Source organism: Ursus americanus, chromosome 12 (genome assembly GCF_024610735.1).
Source record: "Ursus americanus isolate L20-20 chromosome 12, mUrsAme1.1.p, whole genome shotgun sequence".
Taxonomy (NCBI): Eukaryota; Metazoa; Chordata; class Mammalia; order Carnivora; family Ursidae; genus Ursus; species Ursus americanus.
Window position 1 is genome coordinate 41,461,934 of NC_142138.1, and position 25,122 is coordinate 41,487,055.

The following is a 25,122-nucleotide window of genomic DNA, read 5'->3' on the forward strand; positions in this document are numbered from 1 at the left end:
TATCTCATTCTTAATTAAAAATCGAATGTTCGTATTTTATGCCATATAAATTGCTGTGGCGATGACATTAAATGTGTAACGTGGGACAGTGATTTTTGTCTCCCCCTGGGTATTAGTTGACTGCCTTTGCAGGCGATCAGAAGGTGACCTCTATAATAACACTCACTTTTTAAGTTGTATGTTTCATAAAGTTATTATAGATTTTGGAAATCTTAGAACCAAATGGATAACTTGCCTTGCAGTCCTGTGATGAGTAAAATGTAACAATATGTTTATGATTTCTCTTTAGGAATTTTTCAAATAGAAACTAATTGCAGAGTTTCCGGTTGACCAGCATTCATAGGGTAAGATTAACATTCTGAATTGTGAACACATGGTAAAGATAATTACTATTACATTAGTAGCTTGGGGCAAATACTGAATACTTAGTATGTAAAAAGAGATTATTATTCCTACAGACCTTTTGCATAAAATCCTTTTGATATTTTTAAACCAGTTAATAAACAAAAATTAAATCTGTATACATTTTGGTAAAATGTCCTCTTCCCGTCCTTCGTTGGTCTTGTATGTTGCAGAGTATATGTGTGTGTGTGTACGTTTTTTTTAAACCTTAAAGATCTGAAGAGTATAATGTCTATGACAGATTTAGACTCCATGTCTATATTTTTCTGATTTTTGTTTAAGGTAGTGTTTTTTAGGCGTGGAGTTGGTTTGCCATGTTTCCATAAATAAACAATGGCCATCCTTTCCCAGATTACATAAGTCAGAAATAAGCAAGCCCCATATCTGTTGCTTTCTACAAACATCATTTATCTTTTATAGTTGTGGAAGATTAATCTTAAATTAGCTCTGTGGGAGAGCTTTTGACTTTGACATAATGAACAATTAATTTGAACACTGTATTAAGTAGCATGACTCTCTAATATTGTGAATACGACAGATGTCTTGAAAAGTGTGTTGCCCAGCTCTGAACATATATAATCCAGGTGAAGCAGTGGTTAATACATTGGGTCTATCCTCTGTGTATTGTGAACACCCTTCTTTTGTAGATGAAAGTATAGATCCTTTGATTTCTTGAGTATATCCACATATCCCTGCTGATTCATTGAGTTGACTATGAATATTTAAAAGCTAGTATCAGGGGTGCCTGGGTGGCACAGTTGGTTAAGTGTCCATCTCTTGGTTTTGGCTCAGGTTGTGATCTTAGGGTTATGAGATGGAGCCCTGTGTAGGCCTATGTACCCCCCCATTGACCCCCGCGCTCTGCGTAGAGTCTGCTTAAGTTTCTCTCTTCATCTCCCTCTGCCCCTCCCCTCCTCTCTCTAAAAAAATAACTTAAAAAAAAAAAAAGAAAATTAATATCAGATCAGCTCCTTCTCTACTTATGGCTCTTAGGTGGCTTTTCCATTCCTCCTGGACTATTTATTATCCAAACTTTGTATATTGGCTGCAGGCCCTCTCATTCTTCTGCTTTCCCCAGGCTCCTAACATCCCAGCGGGGTGGCCTCCCTTCTGATCTGCACCCATTCTAAGCTTCTTGCTCCTTCTATTTGGAATGAGCTTCCCCAATATAATTGCATGGCCAGCTTTATTCAGATCTAAAGAAGTCTTCCTTGACTGCCCAATCTAAAGGAGCTCTATATTCTTCATGGCATTTATGATTCTACTGTGTTTATATATTTGGTTGTCTTTCTTTCCTTCTTCCTCAGTAAGGTCCCTGAGAGCAGGGATCTTTCTGTCTTGCACAACCGTATTTCCTGAATGCTTCAACCTCCATGAGGCGTGTAATAGGTATCCTACAGACTAAAGTCCTGACCTCTCTTTGAGAAGTGCTACTGTTCAGGGATGTTCCACCCATTCTCTTGGGTATTTTCTCTGTATAGAATCAAATGTAGTACTTATTAGGTTTAGCCATCATGCCACCCATTTGGCCCTGGTGACAGCATGACATGGTGGTGCTTTCAACTATGCATGTCTTCTCTCTACAATAGGATTGTAAATCCCATGAAAGTAGAAACAAGGTCTCATATTTCCTTGGTATGCCTTTGTAGTCCTAGCCTCCCTAACTGAGTGCATTTAAATGTTAACTTTAGAGAAAGGGTTAAGACTAGTAGCTTAACCATATTTTTAATATTTCTAGAGTAATGTTTCTGGTTTGCCACAAAGCTAAAAAAAAAAATCCCATTTTGATTTATAGTTTAAAAATTGTAACATAGAAATATTCTGACTACATTTGCAAATTCATGTTACAAAACTCTGTTTATTTCATTAAGAAGGCCTATTATTAATTAGACTAGATGGGCAGAGTCAAGGCTATCAACTTCCCATTTCTTTTCGAATTAGGAAATTTGTCCATAATTCCATGCCCTAGAGAAGTAGCTTAAACATCTCTACGCTTTAGTTTTCTTACTCGTAGAGTCTAATCTCCATGGTTTCTTCCTGAATTAAATAGCCCATATGATTCTGCTCTTGTGCAAAGTAGGTCACCTATGGGAGAAGTAGCAGAAGCAAATGGAATGATGATCTCTGCTATCAGCCAGACATTTGAAAGGAGAGCATGTAGATTCACAAGAGACGACACAGGAACTGAGTTTGGATCCACTTGATGGCTTGCTTACTGTGGGTGGTGGGAGGGGGAGTCAAGAAAATATTTTTAGGAACAATGAAGACGGTGGAGGAGGGTCTGAGGTTGCCTTCTGCTTACATATTCGAAGAGTCATGTAGCCACTGGTGGCTTATTTGCCAGTATTAATATTATAATGTGACTGTAACTTCTTTCATTTTAAATGTATTCTAGGTAATTTGGTAGCTTACTAAACGCATCAAAGAACTGAGAATGCTTTTCCTAAAAAGACAATTACCAGCTACATTAAATAAATCTTGTGTTCCAGATCTGTCAGAAACAAGGAAAAGTAAAACAATGTTTTGTTTTGTTTTTAAGTTCAGAACAACTCAGATTTAATTAGGATTTCTAGAGTTATTCCCATGGTGTTAATTGTCATATTCAGTAACTATCTTCTGGGGCTTCAGATGATTAATTTTCCTAATATTTAGAATATTATTTATGATTATTTTGGAAACCCATTACCGCTGTACAGCTTTGGGTCAGAAACTGCCGAATGGTAGTTACACATCACTTCTCTCCTTTGGTTTCTCTGTGTTATTGACCATGATGTCACACTCTTTCCTTGAAACTGATTTCCTTTCCAGAAACACCGTGCTCCTCCTTTATCTCACTGACCCTGCTTCTCTCTCCCACTTTGTTCTTCCTGATCTCAGAGTTCTTCTTCATGTGATATATTATCCAGGGGAGAGATGCTGTTCTTCACTCACTCAGTTCTTTCTCTCAAAGGACTAACTCATTTCTCTGGCAGGATCAACTACTTAAATGTTCTTGAGTTCCTTTGGCGAATTAAAGATGGATGTAAATACTTTGTGATTTTTCCAGCTGGAGTCTGTTTCCCTTCCCTTTAAAAATCTGGACTAGCCTGGTTACCTTTTTCGAATCCTCGAGTCTGGCAGAAGTGATGTGGAGTAATTTCTGAGGCTGGACTTTAAAGAGATTGGTAGCTTCCACTATCGTGTGCTTGCAGTGTTCCGTGGAACTTAGCCACCTTGCCGTGGGAAAGCCTAACCAGCCATGTATGTGGAGCAGTGGCAAGGCCCCTAGTCATTAGCCTAAACTGAGCTGCAGGACCAGCAGACAGCCCGAATGCCAGTCCTGTGACTGAGGCACGTTAGACCTTCCAGCCATCCCACCATTCCAGCCAACACCATGTGAAACAGAAGTTCTGCCTCATCATCCCACAGAATCATGAGAAATGACAAATGGTTGTTTTAGCCACTAAGTTTTAGAATGATTTTTTTTTGCATAGCAATAAAGAACTAAAACAAAAATTGGTGCCTGAAGTGAGGTGCTTCCATAACAAAACATCTGGCATTGGCTTGGAGACCAGGGGACAATGAAGGTGCGAAGGGAAGTAAGATGACTATTAATGGTGGCTGGAAGGGCAGTGAGGAAATTGCTATTGGGGGATATAAAACGATACCCTTGTTCCTACTGATAGAAACACTGACAAGATTGACACCTCCAGTAACATGGAAGATGGAAAATGAACCTAATGGATTTGTGTATCTAGCTTAGGAGATTTTCCAGCAGAATATCAGAAGTGCCAGAGCGCCTGGGTGGTTCAGTGGATTAAGCGTCCAACTCTTGATCTCAGCTCGGGTGATCTCAGGGTCATGAGTTCAAGCCCTGCATTGGGCTCCATGCTGGGCATGGAGCCTACTTAAAAAAAAAATATTTGAAGTGCCAAATGACTTTTTTTAACCATGCCCAAGTATTGCAAGAGAGAGATGAATTAAAGAAGAGACTGTTCAGATTTTAAACAGACTTTAGAGGATATATTTCCAATCCAGAATTGTCTAGGGTTTTAAATAAAACTGTTCTCCATTCCCAGCTTTTCCACCCAGCAAAAGGTACACAAAGTAAGAAATGGCCTCAGGTTGAAAGATCAGATCCAGAGTACCACTGCCAGTAAAACTTAATCTCACGGTGCAAACAAAAACCAGGGCCTCTCTCGCTGTTAAGACCCTGTATGATGACTTCAAAAAGATGTTAAGGCCATGCCTCCTGGATCTTCTCTGCTAGATAACAGGGCTTCTAAGGACCTTAAGAAAGCTGTTCCACAGCCTCCTAGACCTAATTTAGATGACAAAATCCTGGACTTCAAGCCTGAACTTGAGCCATAGTCAGATGAAATTTTGAGGGGCTTGTAAGAAGGTGAGTGTTGCTTTGCATGTAGGAGGAAGGACTAGAAATCATTTGGGAGCAGGGAGAGCGGGTAAGTTAAGCCTGGCTGTATATCTGCTACACTCCTCCCATTGAGAAGTCACGTTTCCCCTCCTCTGTCCTCTAGAATCTGGGCTGGCTGTGTGACTCCTTTGACTGATAACATGTGGTGGACATGACACTGTGTAGCTTTGAGGGCTGGGCCATAACAGAATTGCAGTTTTCACCTTTGTGCTTGGAAGGCACCGTCTTAGAACCCAACCACGCTATGTGAGGACCCTCAGACAGCCATGAGGGGTCTCACCAGAAGTGCCAGCCAGCAGCCAACTCCAACCACCAGCCTGATGAATGAGGGCATTCTGGATCTTCCAGCCACTCTTGTGGCAGCCGATACCATGAAGTAAAAGAACCATCACAGAATCATGAGAAATAGAGCCCTATTGTTTTTTTAAGCCGTTAATATTTAGAATAAGCAGAATAGTTAGCCAAAATCCTTCCGTTCTTCATGAGCTGAGTGATGGCCTCTCCCAGGAATGGCCCTATTACCTTAGCTACACCCTGCCTAACATCTGAGCGTATTTCTTTCTGCTTTCTGATATGCTCAGTTATTTACTGTACAAATATTTGTTGTACACCACGTGCTAGAAACTGTGGAAGATACTATATAATACCATAGACTCAAGATCTGGATCCATTTGACTCCTGCTTCTCCATGGACCCCTCTATCTGCTGTTGCTAAGTGGTGTTGAATTTTCATTTACAGTGACTATTTCGTTCATTGCTTTCCTTTCAAATGTGTGCAAACCCTTTCCCTCATTACTTCAGCCCACGTGATTGAAATAACCTTTCAGCTGGACCCCGTTGTCTCTGATTCCTCCTCAAACCACCCTACAAGTCTCTACAGCTCAGTGACTCCCTGTTCTGCTGCCTCGCACACCTGGGTCTCGGGTCTCTGAAGGGCTCACGGAGTGGCTGTCGTGGTTACTGGTAGTCTGTGGAGAGGGGCAGCACTCTAGACATCTAGTGAAACTTCCAGGAAGATTTAAAAGGTCGTCACTTTTGCCAGATATTTTATTGCTAATCTGTCTCATGAGTTTTCTCCTCCTGCAGAGATTTGGAGGAAACAAAAAAAAAAAGTACTGGTCTCAGCTAGACCAGTTGAATTGCTTAATCAGTTGCAGGAGTAGGGCCTGGATTTGCGGTTCTTTTTTAAAAGCACTCCAGGTTATTCTAATGTGAAGCCAAAATTGAGAACCACTATCTTAGATTCTCAAGAAATGGTCTCTGTACCAGCAGCATCAACAAACTAGAAGTTTTTTAGATGTGCCCATTCCTGGGGCCTACTTCAAACCTAATGAATCAGAAACAATGAGGTGGGACCTAGCACCTTCTGTTTTAATAAGCTCTCCAGTGATTTTTATGAACATTAATGTTAGAAAAACATTTTACTGGGAGTGCCTGGGTGGCTCAGTTGTTGAGTGTCTGCCTTCGGCTCAGGGCATGATCCCAGAGTTCTGGGATCGAGCCCCACATCAGGCTCCTCCTCTGGGAGCCTGCTTCTTCCTCTCCCACTCCCCCTGCTTGTGTTCCCTCTCTTGCTGGCTGTCTCTCTCGCTGTCAAAAAAATAAATAAAATCTTAAAAAAAAATTTTAGAAAAACACTTTATAAATCTTAGTTCCCTTCTAGGAAGTCTCAAAACTACAACTAAATTTGGGAAGGGTGTTTATTATTTGAAAGTCGCTCTATTGACAAGATCTGAAACAATTGGTAAAGGACATAAACTGGCATACCAAGTGTCTTGCTAGTGATCATTTGAGTTCTTGAGAAATGCTGAGTGATTATCATTGCATCTCTGAAGAATGGTTCACGGGGTTATTTAGTCTAAAGAAAAGGAGGAAATTAATCAAGGATACTGATGCACTGTGTCCCAGAGAGAGAACTCAAAGAGGTGAATTTAAACTTCCGTTGGATATATGTTAGGCCCAAGAAACATCTTTTGATGAGAAGTGGAACTAAACATTTTGAAGGGATATAAGGCAATTTCTAAATCGATGTGCAGTGAGAGCATAGAGAAACCCTGTTTGGAATTGTTTGGTTATATCCCTGCCTGGGGTCAGAGACAGAGATCTTTGAAGTAGTGTCCAGTTCTCTGCATAGAATGACTCTAAATACCATCTGATCAGCATTTGTTTATTTTTTCACGGTTGTTTTGGAAATGCTTTCAAAGTAAAATAGGGACTAGTGGGAAGTAAAGATGCCTAACTTGAGTGCTCTTGTTTCAATCCTAGAGGCTTTAGGGTGAGATTGTCAAATGAATTCATGTGCTTTGAAGAGCTTTTATGATTTTTTTAATGAGGTTTAAAAGCTAAAGGAATGGAATTAGGACCATAAAATCCTTTACTGTTAACATGGTTTCTTTGAACTGATTTAGTGCATTTGTATATTAGAAATAGAAATTTGATTTAGATTGAATCCTCACTGTTTGCAAAAATATGGTCTGGAAAAAATTTTCTAGACATACAAACAGTATTAAATTTTGTAATGACAAAGGACAGCTATGCTCTAGTTCTTGAGTTAAACACTTTAATTAGGAAAATTAACATCATTTAATATATAGGAATGCTCGCGATTTTTCATACATCATTAAATCCGGATGCTATATATTTATATGGGAAGCCTTAGTTCAGTGGAAGATGTTTAGTAGAAAAAGTTTAGCTGGGAAAGTAGATTATATAGACTGTTACAGGGGGACATTGTAGAAAACTGTGTATTTGCATCCTTCTTTTTCAAAAGACTACAATAGAACCCAGTTACAATGCAGTTGTTGGGCTAAGTTGATGTCTTAGTCTGTTCCGCTGCTTTAACCAGCTACCACAGACTGGGTGACTTAAATAGCATTTATTTCTCACAGTGCCTGGAGGCTGGGAAGTTCAAGATCAAGGCACCGGCAGATTCTAAGGAGAGCTTACTTCCTAGTTTATAGACAGCCACCTGCTTGCTGTATCCTCGCCTGGTGGAAGGGGCAAGAGAGCCCTCTGGAATGCCTTTTATAAGGGTACTAACCCCAGTCATGAGGGTTCCACCCTCGTAATCTGAGGCTCCGCTTCCTGACACTATCACTTTGGGAGTCAGGATTTCAACATATATATTTTAGGGGGACAAAATATTTAGTCCATTGCAGTTGAGGAAGAGAGAGAAATATTCAGCTTTTTCTTTAGCCCTTGAAAAAACTTAGTGGTATAGTTAATTGGATGTAATGAGACAGTGTATTCTGCCGTGGACAAGGTTTGAGATTTGTGTCTGAGGACCTAGGTTCTAACTGGAACTATTTCTTGACAGTTTTGTCACCTGGAACAGGGTAGCTCCTTTGCGCCTGCTTTATTTTCCATGTTTTAAAATGTAAAGAATAATAATATTTATCTAATGGTTTATTATATGAAAGAAATTACTGTAAATGAAAGTGCTTTGAAAGTAGGAAAACAGATATTAGCTTATAAATAGTACACTTTAATTTGCTCTCTTATTGACAAGGCATTCCTCAATGGAAATCTGAATTAGGTGATGAGAGGGAAAGTTTATAATTTCTTAAGAGGGTAAACAGGAAAAGTTCTTTACAAATCATTTTTAGTTAGTATAAATATGGTAAACCTGTAGTTAGCTGTGGTTCTCTTAATAGATTAGTTATAATAGTTTCTCATATTATTATTTAAAAATACATGTTTCAAAATATTACTGTAGTTGGAGGTTTGTGACTCTTCTTTCATAGAAATACTGTGTTTAAAGTAGAAAATGTGTTTGCAATATTTAAAAGAAACTGTATTGTACAAGAAGTATCAGGATGGCTGAATAGTATTCTGGAATTATGCAATAAATTCTCTCCTGGTACATTACAGATGCAACGCAGTGGAAGAATATGTAAAATGTTTCACACCTCAAATATCTTTATCATACTTGCTGCACATAAATGCAGTTGTGTATCATATGTTGTAAGTCTTTTAAAAATGAATTGTGAATAAGAAACTCATACCCTAGTGGTGCTATCTAAGTATGAATTAGTACAGAGCTAGATTGTCATACACACGAACTGTGCTTTCTGGCCTGCAAAATAATTTGATACTGGATAATAGTTATCAAGCAGGCTTTATTGCACATGGATTGGTAAATCCAAAATAAATTTCAGACATGCCCAACTTTTTGATCTTTGAAAATGACAAGGTCACAAGAGAATTACTTGAAAATATCTGAGAACAACTTGGGGTTGGTACAATGAGCTGGATTTCAAGTACTTAATAAACCAAAAAATAATCGTATCTTCAGGGAAAATATATTACCATTCCCAGCAACATTTCAGGGGTACCATAGGCACTAAAAAAATGCAGTTTCCATACAAAGTTAAAATTTTTGTATGTTTTAGAATGTTCCCATATTTCAAACTGATCGATATATATGTAGTTTAAATTATTACAAGTCATTGTTTGAAGTAGATGCTAAGAATGGCATTTATTAACCTACAAGGTTAAAAAAAAGGTAATATAAAGGATAGCTACATTTAATAATATCATAATTTCAGAGAATTTCAGCCGTATTTCTGAGCTGTGTCTTCCAAAGTTATTAACTTGTGACTGTTTCTAATGAAATCAGTAGGCTAAATTTGAAGAGCACGGAGTCTTATTTGGAGGGATGTGTGGTTTTAAATTAGGATGCAGAAATTACGTGATTTGACAGGCCATCTGATCAATGCAAATAAGACCAACTGTGTATGAGGACTGAATGAGAGAAATTAACATATGTAGGCTGCTTGGAAAAGCTAAGTGTTCATCTAAGTGTTGTAAATATGGCATTTTTAAATACATTAACATCTAACTTTCCGTAGAAACTTCTCTGTAATTTAAGGGAGTTTGGGGGCTGAGTATGATCTCATATATGGGTGGGGTCGTGTATATATATAGCTTTGCCAAAATGTCTTCCAGTGTGAAAAGTAAACTGATCTATGAAAATCTATTTGCCATATCATGATGATGTCTTATGATGGAGAGGGTCTCTGAAGACAGTATCTCCATCGTCGTTTGAAATACAGCAGCTGTTATAAGATATCTATGCTTTCTCATAGGATGAAGACAAACACAGAGATGGTGTGTCTAAGAAATTTCAAAAGGTGTCGGCCTCCTGATTGAAGTACAGTCAACTTATTGGATTCATTTTTTTCATCCAGTAAGTATAAATATTTAAAGTACATTATTTTGGTCAACGTTGACTTGTGTTCTTTGTTGAATAAATATTCGCTCTCTGTCAAATACCCTTATCATGGTTGGGCCATTTGTGTTTACTTCTTCTGCAATTTCAGTTGTATGTCTTTAAATGACTTTAACTCTCAGGACCTTTAAGAGGACAAATACAGCCATAAACTGAGCTGGCAGAGCCCTTAGAGATGATCTGGTTCATTCTCTTTATCCATTAAAAGACGATGCTACGGTAATTTTTTTTCTTACCAGATATGTTATTAGATCCAAATATTTCCTTTTATTAGTCTTACTCTGTGCCCTGTTATAGGTGGTCTGGATTTTACTAGTTAGCTATTTTTTAAACAATTGATTTCTCTTAGGTTGAACATTACATAAATCATTGCTGTAAGGAGCATTGTCTGAATACTTTTTAATATGAAAAAATGCAAAATCTACCTCTTGTTTTTCTGAAGGCAGAAATAATTCAATAGTAGAGTATACCCTTAATCATTTATCCATTAGTACTCTGCCCTCAAAACAGTAATCATGAGAGAGTCCCCCTAGTAGCATGTTCTTTTTTTTTTTTTTTTTTGACAGCACAAGCAGGGGGAGCAGCAGGCAGAGGGAGAGGGAGACTCCCTGCTGAGCAGAGAGCCCAACACAGGGCTCGATCCCAGGACCCAGGGCTGAATACTCTGAGTTGGACGTGAACTAAGTTACAAACAAGAGCTTGCGGGGAGAGGAGATAACGCATTAGCTCACAGTTTGTTTCGAACGTAGAACCGGTAGATCCCTCTAATCCTAAGGGATAATTATATAAAGCCATGCTTGCTCAAAAGGGGTTCCCCGTAGTGGTTGAAACACAACTCCTAAGCCCTAACTGATGGTCCAGACATGGGGTAGGATGTGAAAAAGAGCTTATTTCAGACCATTTGGAAGGTATAAAATGTGGCTATAAGAAACAGGTAGCAGAAGAATAAGTTTTCCTAATGTTGATTGAAGAAAACGTGGCTTCTGGTTTTTAATAGCTTGGCCGAGAGTCAAGATCTGGAGGAAATTAGATAGTTGCTTTACAACCTGCCCCACGTATCTCTAGAGAGCCAGTCTGGCTACCACCAAATGGTCTGTCATCGGAAGGACTTTAGAGTGCACAGCTGGGAGGGCCAAAGTTTTCAAATGAAACCAGAAGACAGTTAGAGCCTTTGATCAGCCCCGCCTCCCAGGTTTTGTCCCGGAGCTAAATCCTACTTGGGTACCTACAAGCCATTAGAGTTAAATGCTTTTTTTTGGATACTTGCTTCAGTGGCTTTTCTTTCCTTTTCCTCTTCCAGTTCCTATACTCCTACAAAAGAAAGTCATGATTACACTCACAGAGCTGAAGTGTTTAGCAGATGCCCAGTCATCATATCACATCCTGAAACCATGGTGGGACGTCTTCTGGTATTACATCACCCTCATCATGCTGCTGGTGGCCGTGCTGGCCGGAGCTCTCCAGCTCACACAGAGCAGGGTTCTGTGCTGTCTTCCATGTAAGGTGGAGTTTGACAATCACTGTGCTGTGCCTTGGGACCTCCTGAAAGCCAGCGCCAACACCTCCTCTGATCCCGGGACCCCGCTTCCGCTCCCCCTCAGAATCCAGAATGACCTCCACCGACAGCAGTACTCCTACATCGACGCCGTCTGTTACGAGAAGCAGCTCCATTGGTTCGCCAAGTTCTTCCCCTACCTGGTGCTCCTGCACACACTCATCTTTGCGGCCTGCAGCAACTTTTGGCTTCACTACCCCAGTACTAGCTCCAGGCTCGAGCATTTCGTGGCCATCCTTCACAAGTGCTTCGACTCTCCGTGGACCACCCGTGCCCTGTCCGAAACGGTGGCCGAGCAATCGGTGAGGCCCCTGACACTCTCCAAGTCCAAGGTTCTGCTTTCGTCCTCAGGGTGCTCAGCCGACGTTGAATCCAGCAAGCAGTCATTGCCCTACCCACAGCCTGGCTTGGAGTCAGCTGGCATCGAAGGCCCAACTTCCAGTGTCCTGGACAAGAAGGAGGGCGAACAGGCCAAAGCCATCTTTGAAAAAGTGAAGAGGTTCCGCATGCACGTGGAGCAGAAGGACGTCATTTATAGAGTGTATCTGAAGCAGATCATCGTGAAAGTCGTTCTGTTTGTCCTCATCATAACTTACGTTCCGTATTTTCTAAGCTACATCACTCTTGAAATTGACTGTCCGGTCGATGTGCAGGCTTTCACGGGCTACAAGCGCTACCAGTGCGTCTACTCCCTGGCAGAAATATTTAAGGTCCTGGCTTCGTTTTACGTGATTTTGGTTATACTCTATGGTCTCACTTCCTCCTACAGCTTATGGTGGATGCTGAGGAGTTCTCTGAAGCAATACTCCTTTGAGGCGTTGAGAGAAAAGAGCAACTACAGCGATATCCCTGACGTCAAGAATGACTTCGCCTTCATCCTCCATCTGGCCGACCAGTATGACCCTCTTTATTCCAAACGCTTCTCCATATTCTTGTCGGAGGTCAGTGAGAACAAACTGAAACAGATCAACCTCAATAACGAATGGACAGTTGAGAAACTGAAAAGTAAGCTTGTGAAAAATTCCCAGGACAAGGTAGAGCTGCGTCTTTTTATGCTCAGCGGTCTTCCAGACAATGTCTTTGAGCTGACAGAAATCGAAGTGCTCAGCCTGGAGCTCATCCCGGAGGTCAAGCTGCCCTCTGCGGTCTCGCAGCTGGTCAACCTCAAGGAGCTTCACGTGTACCATTCCTCCCTGGTGGTGGACCACCCGGCGCTGGGATTTCTGGAGGAGAATTTAAAAATCCTCCGCCTGAAATTTACTGAAATGGGGAAAATCCCACGCTGGGTATTTCGCCTGAAGAACCTCAAGGAACTTTATCTGTCGGGCTGCGTCCTACCCGAGCAGTTGAGCACCGTGCAGTTGGAGGGCTTTCAGGACTTAAAAAGCCTGAGGGCCCTCTACTTGAAGAGCAGCCTCTCCCGGATCCCGCAAGTCATCACAGACCTCCTGCCTTCGCTGCAGAAGCTGTCCCTCGATAATGAGGGGAGCAAACTGGTTGTGCTAAACAACTTGAAAAAGATGGTCAATCTGAAAAGCCTGGAGCTGATCAGCTGTGACCTGGAACGCATCCCACACTCCATTTTCAGCCTGAACAATTTGCATGAGTTAGATCTAAAAGAAAATAACCTTAAAACTGTGGAAGAGATCATTAGCTTTCAGCATCTCCAGAATCTTTCCTGCTTAAAGTTGTGGCACAATAACATTGCTTATATTCCTGCCCAGATTGGGGCGCTGTCTAATCTAGAGCAGCTCTCTCTGAACCATAATAATATTGAGAATCTGCCCCTGCAGCTTTTCCTATGCACCAAACTACATTATTTGGATCTAAGCTATAACCACCTGACCTTCATTCCAGAAGAAATCCAGTATCTGAGTAATTTGCAGTACTTTGCTGTGACCAACAACAACGTAAGTAAATCCATTCTTCCCTTCATTTAGCCAGTCTTTGGAGCATCTGCTGTTGCAGTGTGTAATGTGGGTAAAGAAAATGGGCTTTCAGTCCTAAGCAGCATCCCCTGAGCCTGGCCTGACTACCACTTACTAGACGCGTGAATGTGAGTAAATTACCAAAACACTGAGCATCAGTTTTTAATCTAACTTACACGTTGTCATGGAGATTTTATGAGAAAAATATGTATATAAGCACTGGGCACAGTTCCTGGCACATAGTAATTGCTCAACGAATGTTCTCTTTATTCTTTTTCCCCATTTTTTACATAAACCTCACAGTTGAAGTATTTTAAACTAATTAGTTATAACAGAGCTTACTTTTCATTTTGGAAAGATCTTAAGTAGTTAGAAAGCTTCATAAAAGTTTTTAGCTTTCCAGATCTGTCATAGGAGAAGAACTTTTTGTTAAAAATACTGGGATCATGAATTATTCATAAATCTTTTTTTGTGATGCAGTAAAAAAGACTTGAAATCTACATGCATGTCTAGAAAGACAATTTAAAATGAAAGGCCTGGTTCTATAATGCAACACTAGGGCTTCTTAGAAGCTTTTTCCAGCATCCATACTTTAAAAATGAACCATAATTTGCAACAGTAAAGCCAAGTTAAGGAAAACTTGACTTCACTGAAACAAGAAAAAAAAAATAAATGAGTAGTTTCCTAGGTTAAAATGTGAAGCAGGAGGGAAAAGAAAAAAAAATCGTGCTAGCCAAAAGGGCAAGAGAGTGATGGCAATGCCCATATGAGAAGAAGAAAAAAAAATCAGACATCAGGTCTGCCAAAAAATTAAAGTGATCTTCCTGTTCTAGAAAAATGGGAGCTATTTTCTTCTACCCCACCCCCAAAAATGTAATATCTCCTAGACTTTTTGTAATTCATATTTCATGCTAAATATGACTATGAGCATGGTGTTGGCTAATAAACATATTAATCCCCAGACATTATTTTCAAAAACCATGGATTGTTGGGAAAACACCAGAAAGCTGGGGAATGAGAACAAAATTCCTGCTGATTTTTAGAACCCCAAGACTTGACTCATATGTTCAAAGGCTAGAACCCATTCTAAGATAAATGAGAAATGTTCAAGTCTTAAAGGATTATGAGGCTGTAAAGCTCCTCAAGGGTTGATCTAGATTAGCACTGTTCATCAGAATTACCTGAGGGGCTCGGTAAACCACCAATTGCTGGGCCCCACACAGAGTTTCTGATTCAGTAGGTCTGGTGTAGGATCCAAGAGTCGACAGTTCTAAAAAATCCCAGGTGAAGCTGATTCTGCTGGAATGGTGACCATACTTTGAAAACTAGAGGTCTAGAGATTTATGATTAGTGTTGTTTAATCATATAGTTCATTAATATTAATATTTTGGTTATACTTTTCCCATTGTTAAATCAATAATAAAAAATATGAGTAATTATTTTGAAAGGCATTGGTTCCACTAAGTTGTGATGTGGTTCTATCACTACATGAATTTTTTGAAAGTTGTAGCTGATTAAATTGTTAGCTGGCCATGAATTATTTAAATGTGTACACGGGTTAGTGTGTTTTCCTAGTTTAATGTAATAAAACCTTAAGACCATTGGTACTTTTGACACCAAGTTTATTGACATGACCACGTCTAAAAGAGAAACTGGGTGTGCGTATCAGCCACATTTTATCTTGAGTAGGGGAGGATACTTGGCGCATGTGAAAAGTCCTATGCTGAAGGCAGTTTATGGCCAAAATAGAATGCTATCTTAGGCTGAGTTGTCTCAGAAGTCTGATAACCAGCAGTCGCGGAGCATCCCAGAGCCATAACAATGACCATGACTCCTTTGAATGGGTGAGGAACACTCTTCTCAGAACTGTGAAGAGACTTCTTTAATCAGAATATGGAGAAAGTGGAACTCGCTCAGAAGACAGCAGCCAGAGATGTGAAAAGTTCTCCGATGGAACAGTTAGCCTAAAGATAGGAAGTATTGGGGAGGGAAGGGAAAAAGAATAGTCCACAATATTGGTCTTTAAATATTTGGAAGACTTAAATAGAAATCTTCTTGCAAGTAACCTTCTTACAAGTTAGAACCAAGATAAGCAGGGGAAAGATTTCTCATATTCCCCCAAAAGCTGTCCAAAAATTAGACCTTCAAGAAGAGGGAAGTGATTTCTTATTAATTAAACTGTCCAGATATAGGTTGTCAACCACTTGGTAGGAATGTTGTTAAAGGGAATTAGGGATTCATGTTTCAGCTTCAATGTTCCTTCTAACTTTGAGATTCCTAAGATTCTATGAGATAGACCAAAATATTTTTTTTAAATAGAAAATAAAACATCAACTCGGATGCATAAATATTTAGATATGCATACACTCAGAAATGTGAGTTGATTCATCCATTTGGAATAAAAGTTAGTGAAGGTTCCTGAAAGGAAAGGTTTTAAAATACTCTTCTAGTCAGCAGTATACCAGGTTCATGGATGGAGTCAACAAATGCTCTGTGGTTAAGAAGAAAAGACATTTATTGAAAGGATGTTTTGTCTCTCATATTATCACTGAAAAGGCTGTAGGATTGAGCTTGGAAAACCATCAGGCATGAAGATAGATAACCAAAAGGTCAAAAGCATAGCACAAAAGCAAAATGGTGAGGGTACCCTGCCGCTGACCATCCCAGCACCAGGCACAGTGCTCGCTGCCCCTGAAAATGGGGCTGCTACTGCAGCCCTTGCCCTCCCACAAAGTAAGTTCTTCATGGTTTCTGATGCCTAGAGACACTAGCCTCAATTTAAAGTCCAAGTCTGAGCCCCTGACTGGCAGAGCTTGCAAACTCCCACCCCACACTCAAGCTGTAAATGATCTGGGAACACTAGAATCTGGTGTTGTCAGTTCCTCCAGTGGGAAGTGGACTCTGCTTCCCACCAGAAGTCCCACCGAGATGAGGTAGGGAATTCTCCAAACATTGAGGATACTGGGCATCCCCCAAATGACAGACATTCACAAGGAGGGCACTCTAGAGTTTCTTCCACAACATAGTAATAGGTGTTATCACACAAAACACTAAACATTTCTTTTTATCATATTTTTTGCTGCAGGATTCCTCAGAGCCTTTTGTAGTTGAATATGCATTGTGCTTCTCCAAGAGGGAGGTATGATATGCAATGTTTGCCAAATATATTTGAGCAAGATGCTCTTTTTTTTTTTTAATTTGATTTTAAGTAATCTTTATACCCAATGTGGGGCTCCAACTTAACAACTACAAGATCAGGGGTCACATGCTCTACTGACGGAGCCAGCCAGGAGCCCAAGATGCTTTTTTTTATAGTAGCTCTTGAGAGGAGTGTTCCTAAGAACACTGAGTGTTGGGGAAATGTAAAAGGATAGAGGTCATGTGCAGAGGCATGCCCAGATGTAATAAGAGATGAGAGCATTTAGAAGTTGGGTCAGAATGGAGAATGCCTTGCAGTCTGCCAGTCAAGTTCAGGTTTAAGTTCATTGGACAGTAGGTGGGGTCAGACTTGAGCTTGAAAGTGATATTTAGCATGAACTGGTACCTTCAAAGGAGGCTCTAATTGTAACCCATTTAGAGGGGTTGGAAGAGTACAATCAAGAAATAAAACCCCTTGAAAAAGTTTAATCAGTTATGATTTAGAAGTAGAATATAAACTAAAAACAAAAAGGAAGATTTATATCTGAAAGGAACATCATGGACCATCAAGTCGGCAAACTGCAGCCTGGGACCAAAACCCACCCACAGCCTGAGTTAAGAATGCTTTTTAAATTTGTATACAGCCCAACCTAAGAATGGTTTTTTAAAAATTTTAATGGTCAGGGAAAATTTTTCTTTAAATAACATTTTGTCTCACATGAAAACTATATGAAATTCAAATCTCAGTAGCCATGAATAAATTCCATGGTTCTCATTTGTGGGCCTATATTACAAAAGAATTATCCTCAATTGTTATTCTATTTTGAATTTCCTCGTTTTAAAACATATGAAATTTTTTCTCTCTTGCTGTATACGCACCTACATAATATTTTCAGTTTTGCTTCTTCACCCACAAAGCCTAAAATATTTCCTATCCTACGCATTTAGAGAAAAACTTTTCCAGCCCCTGCTCTAGTTACTGCCCTCATTTTACTGATACTGAAACTGATGCTTAGAGCAATTTGCCTGACGTCTGAATCTTCCTTGCGATGGATCTGGGATGGAACCCAAGAGCTCCGGCTCCCACTCTGGCACTCCCTCTGCTGCATCTCAGATGCGTCAAACCAAATGCTATTACGGGGGAAGCAGGGGTGTGTGTGGATGGCGTGGGAGATGGGAGAGGACGAGGCAGCTTCTCTATGCCAGTGGCCAAGCGTGTTGGGATTATGGTGGTGGTGAATGTAACGGAGAAGCATAGGAAAGGGGGAGGACTTAATAGTTTGTCTCAAATCTTAAAAACCACTCCAATTTACACCTAGGTCTTCCAACTTCTACATTTGTGCATTTAATGCATTTCTTTTATTAACTCAAAGACTTGTAGCTGGAAGTAGAAATTCCTTCTGAAAATCATTTCTGTGGTGGAGCTCGTGTTTGACATCGTAACTTAGAAATGGAAGTATTCATTTTTGTTTCCTGAAATGACTGGATTTGATGGATTTGGTTAACGAGTTCTGAGATGATGTGTTCAATGGCCAGAAAAAAAGGGAAATCTGACATTGAGAAAGATTCTGAAGTAAGGTCTCAGCCTCTGGAAACGGGGGAGTATTTAATTCTCAAATGTCAGCAATAGATACATCCTTCCTTGGATATTCTGGGGGCTCTACTGCATTTTGTGCAAGAGAATTCTAGGATGTAGCATTAGTTTCTCTCTTTTTTCAGTTTATTTGCTAGCTAGTTGCATGTATAGTTTATAGTTTTTTTCTGTCAAACCATTCTGCATATGAAGTCTATCATCTTCCTGATGGTCTGCAAACATTTCTTTTGATTTTTAAAAAGAAATTCCATGAGGAATAAATGCTATCTAAAATTTTTTTATAAAATGTTTTGTCCCAGGCAAAATGTTTTTGGTGTTCTTATAAGTTTCAGGGTAAATTTTTTTTTTTTAAGATTTTATTTATCCATTTGCCAGAGAGAGAGAGAGAAAGAGAGAGTACAAGCAGGGGGAGCAGCAGGGAGAGGGAGAAGCAGGCTCCCCACTGAGCAGGGAGCCCAATGTGGGACTTGATCCCAGGGGATCATGACTGGAGCTGAAGGCAGATGCTTAACTGACTGAGCCACCCAGGCGTCCCCAGGGTAAACTATAAAGGTGTTAGTAGATTTTTCAGGATAAAATTGCTGAATTGAAGGAAAGTCCTGCATCTCTAACACAGCTCCCCAGCCTCCTTTAACGTAATTGAATTCGGGGAGGTGAAGACAGGTCCTGTGCCTCAGCTGGGTGCTGACACCGAGAGAAAGTCCCCAAGATGGACACTTGGCACTCGGGAAGGAGAACCACTGACCACAGCCCTTGACTCACTTGCATGACAGTAGCACAGCGAGGCGCCCTGGTGGCTCACTCCCACTGCCTTGTGAAATCCCTCTCCTGTGTTAGGGTGCTGAGAAGTCACTGAAATCACAAATTTGGAAATTTGGAAGAAGATTCGTGAGAACATGGTAGTGCTGATTGCCAGACAGAAGAGTGATGGCTGTGGCTTCAGGGTATTCACCCAGTGGAAATGAGTCCAATTAAGCAAGGTATTTGCTGGGCATCCGGAAGCTAGCTGAAGTAGGGAGATGGAGGGGTCCCTGATACAGTCTCTGGCACAGTCCCTCCTTCCTGGCACCCACTACAGACTGATTATTCACATAACTGTTTAGTATTTCTCACCTACTAGACCGGGGCTTCTCAAATGGGGGCACTTTTGCGCCTATGGAGACATTTGTCTGGAGACATTTTTGATGATCACAAGTGAGGAGGTGCGTAGCACTGGCTTCTAGTAGGCAGAGTTCCAGGGAGGCTGCTAAATAGTCTGCGAGACCCAGGGCACCCCCACCAAAAGGAAGATCTCACCCAGAATGTCAACGGTGCCGAGGTTCAGAAACCATGCGTTAGACCATGGTTCTGTCTTGCTCAGCACTTTATCCCCAACACCTGACTGGGAGCCTGGCACAAAAGTAGGCTCTCTGCATGCATTTACGGAATACAGATGAGCCAAGACTACCGTCTTTTCTCAGCTGGCTTGCCTAAGTCATTGCGTAGACCCGAATAGGCACTCTCAGGGTTGAGCTTGGGTTGCACAGGACGGACTGTTTACTCTACTTGTACCTCAGTGACCCCACTTCTGAGCTGCAGGTGTATGACCAGAAGGGGGTGCATTAGAAAGGGGTTACGTTTCTCCTGTCTCTTATCTCTCTGCCACATCTCTACATTGAAATCTGCATACGTGTGGTTTTGCATCTGCATTCTTGAGAAGAGAATGACGTGGAAAGGTAGATATTTTCCCTTTGCTTATAGCTAGTATTTTGGTGTACAATGATGAGCTTTACTGAATGCCATGCTTAACAATGGTGATCCTTCAGTTTTTTACGAGGATAGCCGGTACCGAGTGTATGTGCAGGTGATGGAGGAGAGGGGAATTTCCAATATAGTGAGCATTTGGATGCAGTTTGACCATTTTTTAGTTTGTATAGAGGAGATAGTTCTGGATGGCCCCAGAAATGCCAGCAGAGAGCTGGCTCAGTGGGACTGCGTTAGCCCATCAGAGGAGCAGGCTGAGCCCTTGAGTGCCCCTTTCATGCCTGTGTCTAACAAAGCCACATCCTGAACCAAGGAAGGAGCCTGCACTATTTCATAGTTGCAAAGGTGCCGCCTCCACAGGCACATAAATATGGGAAGCATTATAAATCGGGGTGTGTGCTGTCCAGCACTGCCTGGTGCAAACTCCCCTCTCAGTGGTATGACAGGAGTGGAGGATGCTTCTCTAAGCTCTTCTGCGGATGGGGGCTCCCTTAGAAATTCACATGCAACCCACCCACCACATGGGGGAGCAGCTCATTTGAGCAGTCCTAGGAGTTGACCTAATTTCAGGCTATTTATCATATTTTAAATTATTTCTCCATGTTACATGGTTTAATTGAAACTGCCAGAGGGCAGGTAGAAGGGAGTGTAGATGGAGAGGGAAGTGAGCTGCGTACGTATAATTGAGCATGTCTTCTTGTCAGTGCTTCTGTTGACGTGTGTCTTTTAACAGAATGAAGTTTTCAGTCTCTAGTTTGAAACCCCTAGAAATAGCCTTGTGTCTGTGCTCACAGTGTTTTTGAGGGTATTACTCATCACATTACACAGTGACTCTTTTTTTTTTTTTTAAGATTTTCTTTATTTATTTGACAGAGAGAGAGAAAGCTAGAGAGGGAACACAAGCAGGGGGAGTGGGAGAGGGAGAAGCAGACTCCCCACTGAGCAGGGAGCCTGATGTGGGGCTCAATCCCAGGACCCCGGGATCATGACCCGAGCTGAAGGCAGATGCTTAACGACTGAGCCACCCAGGCGCCCCACACAGTAACTTTTTATAAGGACTCTTGAGAACAAGTTATTTCTGATCCTCGGCCTCAAGATTAATTATGATTTTCCTAAAATACTGTTGTAGTTTGTTTTATCTTAGGGACCATGAGTAGGTGACTAATTAGGTTTTGTTTGAGAATTGCTTGTTAGAATGCTTAGAATCACATCTTTTGCCCACCCACATATGCGGCAAGGGTTTAGAAGTTCATGGTAGCCCCAGCGCCGACTTCAAGTCAGGATGTTCTTATTTTTCCTTTATCTTTTCCGTCTCCTTCACATTTATCATCCTTGTTCTATGAATTCCTGTAAATGTCCGGAAGTGTTTTGGAAGAAGGTAGGGGTATAAATAAGCAGATGCATTGTCAGAGGCCGTAGGAAACCAGTTTTACTGGCTTCTTTTTTTCCCTTTCCAGATTGAGACGCTACCAGATGGGCTGTTTCAGTGCAAAAAGCTGCAGTGTTTACTTTTGGGGAAAAATAGCCTGATGAGTTTGTCCCCTCACGTGGGTGAGCTGTCGAACCTTACTCATCTGGAGCTCATCGGTAATTACCTGGAAACACTTCCTCCCGAACTGGAAGGATGTCAGTCCCTAAAACGGAGCTGTCTGATTGTAGAGGAGAACTTGCTCAACACGCTTCCTCTCCCGATAACAGAACGTTTGCAGACGTGCTTAGATAAATGTTGACCTAAGGAGGAAATAATTTTTAAAGTTTGCCCCAGGGCTTTAAACGAGAACTAAAATTTTCTAAGTTATAAAGATGAAAAATGGGTAATAATTATGACTAACTATAACCAAATGTCTTTAAAGCAACTCAGTGTCTAGCCCTAAATTAAACAGGTAAAAAGTGTTAACACTGAACTTAAGTTTTGTGAATAACTGATCTTTAACTTATTAAGATGTGAGAAGTACACTTCGAGGGTGGCATGGGGCCATGAAATTGCTGAACCCCTACCTTGCAGTTTCTACCTTGAAGACTAGATATTCTTCCATCTCCCTCCCCCAGTCCCCATTACTTACTTATTTGCACACTTGTTTTACCTGACTTCCTGTCTTGATATTTATCACCTAGACTATAAATTCATCAATATAAATGTCCTTGATGTATACTCAACACTGTCTTTGATTTATGCGCTCAAATATTTTTAGGCAGGGTGTACCTTGTGCTTGGCCGATTTCCTTCTTGGCTTGATTTTACTTCCTGTCCCAGCTCGCTTGAGTCTTCCTTCATCTTGTTTTCTCTTAACAATGGTGAACCCTAAAAAAAAGGCCCCAAAACAAGGGTGAACCCTGAGAAAGTGCCTGTCTTTGGCCCTTGCAGAGAAAAGGACAGGGTACTTAGGACGTGTCACCCTTGGGGCATCCTGAAAATTACTCTCATTTCCTAAATTGTCTTCTTACATATCACCAAACCTTTTTTATTTGCTAATCATTTTTATATTAAATGTAAAACATACAACTATTTTCTATGGTATAATCTTGGATTCAAAATCTGTGAGAATAATTTTTGTTAGGTACAGAGAACCCCTGCGTTCCTTTAAGAATTGACTGTTAATACACTTGGTTTGGGCTGCTTACGAGCCTCACACTTGTGTGCACCCTGCTCCGGAATGTTCTTGTACTCTGCAGCTCATTACTTTTGGATCACACAAGCCTTGTGTGTCATGCCCTAAAATATTGGAGGGGTTCCTTGTACGAGGATGGCCGCATCATCTACCTCTCTCTTCCCTGGTCGCTGTGCTATTGTACGGGTACAATTCTTAATTACTTCAAAAGCTGTGATGGAGGGGAGAGGTACAGATTCCAGTCCTTAAAACTGATGTCAAAACACTTGGAGAAATTAAGACTTCGAGCAAAATACTTTCCTTCTCCACCGCATGATCTCTAGATATGATGATAATGTGAAACACTCCCCTCTATTCAGTATTTGAGAATTCTCAAAGCTCACAAAGCAGTAGATCTATTTAATGGACATTCATCTCATGCCTTTGCCTCACTTTCCTGGAATACGTTTTGCCCTTTTTTTTACAAAGAGCTTTGTGTTTAGCCTTTTATTAGCATGCATATTGTAAAATGAATAAAGTCAGCTGACTCATTTTTGGGAAATGCACATTTTTACCACGGTTTTCTCTAATGGGTCTAGGCATGATGATGCCGGTCTCGTTTTGGGTGTTAGCTGTAAGGTAACCTATTAACCGCGCCTAGACAGAACTGGAAAACACTATGGGTAAGGTACTGTAAACATGGAATTGTGATGTGCGGTGTGTTGTTTCTTGCTTTGCCCCTTCCAGAAAGATGAAACTGAGTCTTTAAATTATAGCAAAACGTAGCTCCCCTCACCTGCTGCACACCCCTGAACTGAAGCTTAGAAAAAGGAATTGCTTGTGTCAAATGTAATTTGAATAATATGAGCTATAAAACTATAAGCACCAAAAGCTGCCTGAAACATTATTTCTATTCTGAATGAGAAGAAACAGTGTAAAAATGTTAATTCTTACCAAAACTTGCCTTTAGTCAGAACATTCGAGTTCTCAGGGACCCAGGCATAACTGATGAAACTTTCTTCTAGGACTTTAGAAAACAGATTCTGACTCTATCTAGGGTTTTGTTCTTTGCATTTTTTTTAATGTAAGTTAAGGCCGTTTTAATGTTTCACAATAAAATTGTCATGTGTACTGATTTCAGTGTTGGATAGGATTTATCTTAAGTTTTTGGACTATGGAAAATGATGCATGGAGAGATATGGAAATGTTTGTAGCCATATCATTAGCCATAATTTCTATGAAAAATCCCACCTCCAATTTCAGATTTGCTACCATTCTCACCAACTAGACCTTCTCCACAGCTAGTCACACTGGTTGTGTTCCCCTGCAAACGTCACTGACTAAATTTTCCTTATCGCTTCTTTCAATTTCTGGAAGCACATTACTTACTATCAGGATCAATACTGAATATCGTAAGCTGCTTTCCAAACACTAGGGTATGGTTACTGGTACAAACCTTGGGCTTTGATGCCATAGTTTTTAGATTTCTGTCTTATTTCAGTCTTACACACCAGTGTTTAGGTAGCTTTGAAATAATGGCACTGACGCAATGAACGCGAGACCACCACTTGACATATTGGAAATGTGGTGTTGGAGGCCACCTCTACCGCACTGTGGGAGCAGAGCTTCATTTGTGAGTGTTCATATTCATTTAAGATGATTTTCCAAGAGGCAAATGCGGTTTATTGAATTAGGACACATTAGTTGGCACTGGATCTCCAAGAATGTATAGTGCATTTTCCAAAAAATACACGTGGATGTATCAGAACAACGCTGAGGGCTTATGCCAGCGATGGCATAGGTTCATTTCATTCCCATACGCACACAGACACACAGACACACAGACACACACACACACACACACCCTGGGCAGTTTTGAGCACTCCTGCTAAGGTTTAGTGTTCTTGCCCTAACCTACGTTAGGATACATCTGGTGGCACACAGACACTGTGTTTTCATTCTTCATCCTCAGTCTTCATTGTTCTCCCTGGATGTCACCATATTTCGCTGTCACTTAACAAATGTTTGCGTTAAACAGGGTAAGTAGAGCTCCGTGGGCTCTCCGCGCTGTGGCGCAGCTCGTCGTGTGGTAAGCTTGCTACTGCACTGTGGTAAGCTGCAGTGGGTTCTTTGCATAATAATATTGTTTGAGAGCGACAATATTTGTTTCTGTGCCTCGTGCGTTTCATGATTCCAATTTTGTATGTTTAATTAAAATATTGCGTAATGATGGGTTCAGAAACCATTAAAATAATCAAACAGCTACTCTGTGGGTTGGCAGCTTTATTTCCCAGTGTTTTCTATAAAACCCTCCTTCCATCCTTACGTTCTCTGAGCTTCATCCTCCCTGCGTACGTGTGTTGTTTTCCCTCTCCCCTCACCTCCTTAAATTTGGTCGGCACTTGTGTATCACAGAATATATTTGTGCTAAAGAACTCCCAGTGATGCTTGAGCATGTCTATATTTGGGGGGAAGCCAGGGCCTCTAATGAGGCCTAATTGAGTTGTTCCTCTTTACCCACCCCTGCAGTA

The 25,122-nt window shown here is 40.8% G+C and overlaps 1 protein-coding gene across 3 annotated transcripts in view; it reads left to right on the plus strand.

The window, feature by feature from the left end:
• The window catches only part of LRRC8B (leucine rich repeat containing 8 VRAC subunit B), a 65,863-nt gene extending 41,007 nt beyond the window's left edge, over positions 1–24,856 (plus strand). For 2 of the 3 annotated variants that reach the window (XM_045801826.2, XM_087866087.1), the window contains exons 2-5: positions 290–344; positions 9,904–10,004; positions 11,347–13,511; positions 21,462–24,856. In XM_045801826.2, the coding sequence (XP_045657782.1) occupies positions 11,373–13,511; positions 21,462–21,734 (2,412 nt within the window). In that variant the 5' untranslated portion in view covers positions 290–344; positions 9,904–10,004; positions 11,347–11,372 and the 3' untranslated portion in view covers positions 21,735–24,856. The remainder of the gene's footprint in view (positions 1–289; positions 345–9,903; positions 10,005–11,346; positions 13,512–21,461) is intronic. The other variant, XM_087866088.1, reaches the window with a different exon arrangement.
• Positions 24,857–25,122: the final 266 nt, after the last annotated feature.